The sequence below is a fragment of the Mus caroli genome, chromosome 10 (assembly GCF_900094665.2).
Source record: "Mus caroli chromosome 10, CAROLI_EIJ_v1.1, whole genome shotgun sequence".
Lineage (NCBI taxonomy): Eukaryota > Metazoa > Chordata > Mammalia > Rodentia > Muridae > Mus > Mus caroli.
Genome location: NC_034579.1, coordinates 69,999,955 through 70,000,958, shown reverse-complemented (window position 1 = coordinate 70,000,958; position 1,004 = coordinate 69,999,955). Strand labels below are relative to the sequence as shown.

The 1,004-nt window shown below is 42.3% G+C and overlaps 1 protein-coding gene across 1 annotated transcript in view; it reads right to left on the bottom strand.

Moving 5' to 3' along the window:
- Nucleotides 1–1,004, bottom strand: part of LOC110303309 (sodium/glucose cotransporter 1-like) — a 54,003-nt gene that overhangs the window by 42,782 nt on the left and 10,217 nt on the right. The window contains exon 3 of the mRNA XM_021174389.2: nt 574–678. Within this exon, the coding sequence (XP_021030048.1) occupies nt 574–678 (105 nt within the window). The remainder of the gene's footprint in view (nt 1–573; nt 679–1,004) is intronic.

Sequence of the window (1,004 nt, the reverse complement as noted above, 5' to 3'; positions counted from 1 at the left end):
AAAAAAAAAAAAAAACACAGACTCTCTATGTATGTGTGCTTATGTGCGCGCACACATCTGTGCTCCTGTATACCAATAGAGAAAGATGCATACACTTCAATGTGGGGCTCTCTTCCCCACCTGACTGATCTAACATTCTTTGTATCCCCATGGCCCATGGCATACACATACCCTGACCCTTGTCTTACTAAGGAGAATGACAAACAACATAATCCTTTTGCAAACCACAGACGTGGGCTGGAGAGAAGGCCCAATAGTTAAGAGCACCGACTGCTCTTAATTGAGGTTCTGAGTCAATTCCCGGCAACCACATGGTGGTTCACTACCCTCTATAATAGGATCCGATTCCCTCTTCTGGTGTGTCTAAAGACAGCTACAGTGTAATCATATACATAAAATAAATATATAAATCTTAAGAAAAGAAAAGGAACACCAAAGACTTGTCCATTAATCGATACTTTCCAAGGTGTCTTTAACGGTCACTCGAGATTTAAAAAGCAGGTTTTTTTGTGTCTATGAGACATTTTTGAAATGCTCAGGTAGAGATAAGTTGCTGCAGAAGATATTACTTACATTCCACTCCAGGGCCCCAACAGCAATCCCTGAAGTCGCACCTATGCCAGCCAGGGCCATATAGTGGCCACTGCCAATATTTGAAGAATAAATGGAAATGCCCATCTGAAAACCAGAAGACAATTGCGTGTCAGAGCCCTTAGTGTTTGTGTTTTCGGGCTGAGTGTGACTCAGCCGTAGATCACCTGCCAAGCCTGTGCAAAGCCCATAAAACCTGCCATTCCAGCACTCGGGAGGTGGAAGCAAGAGAATCAGAAAGAAGTTCAAGGTCATAAATTCAAGGTCACCCTCAGCCACTTAGTGAATTTGGGAACAGAAATTGTGCCTGAGGGAGAACCCCTCTGGAGAAAAGTGGAAGCTGGGAGAGTTGTAGGTTGGTTTGTTTTGTTTCTTTTTTTCTTTTTCTTCTTTCTTTCTTTTTTTTTTTTTTT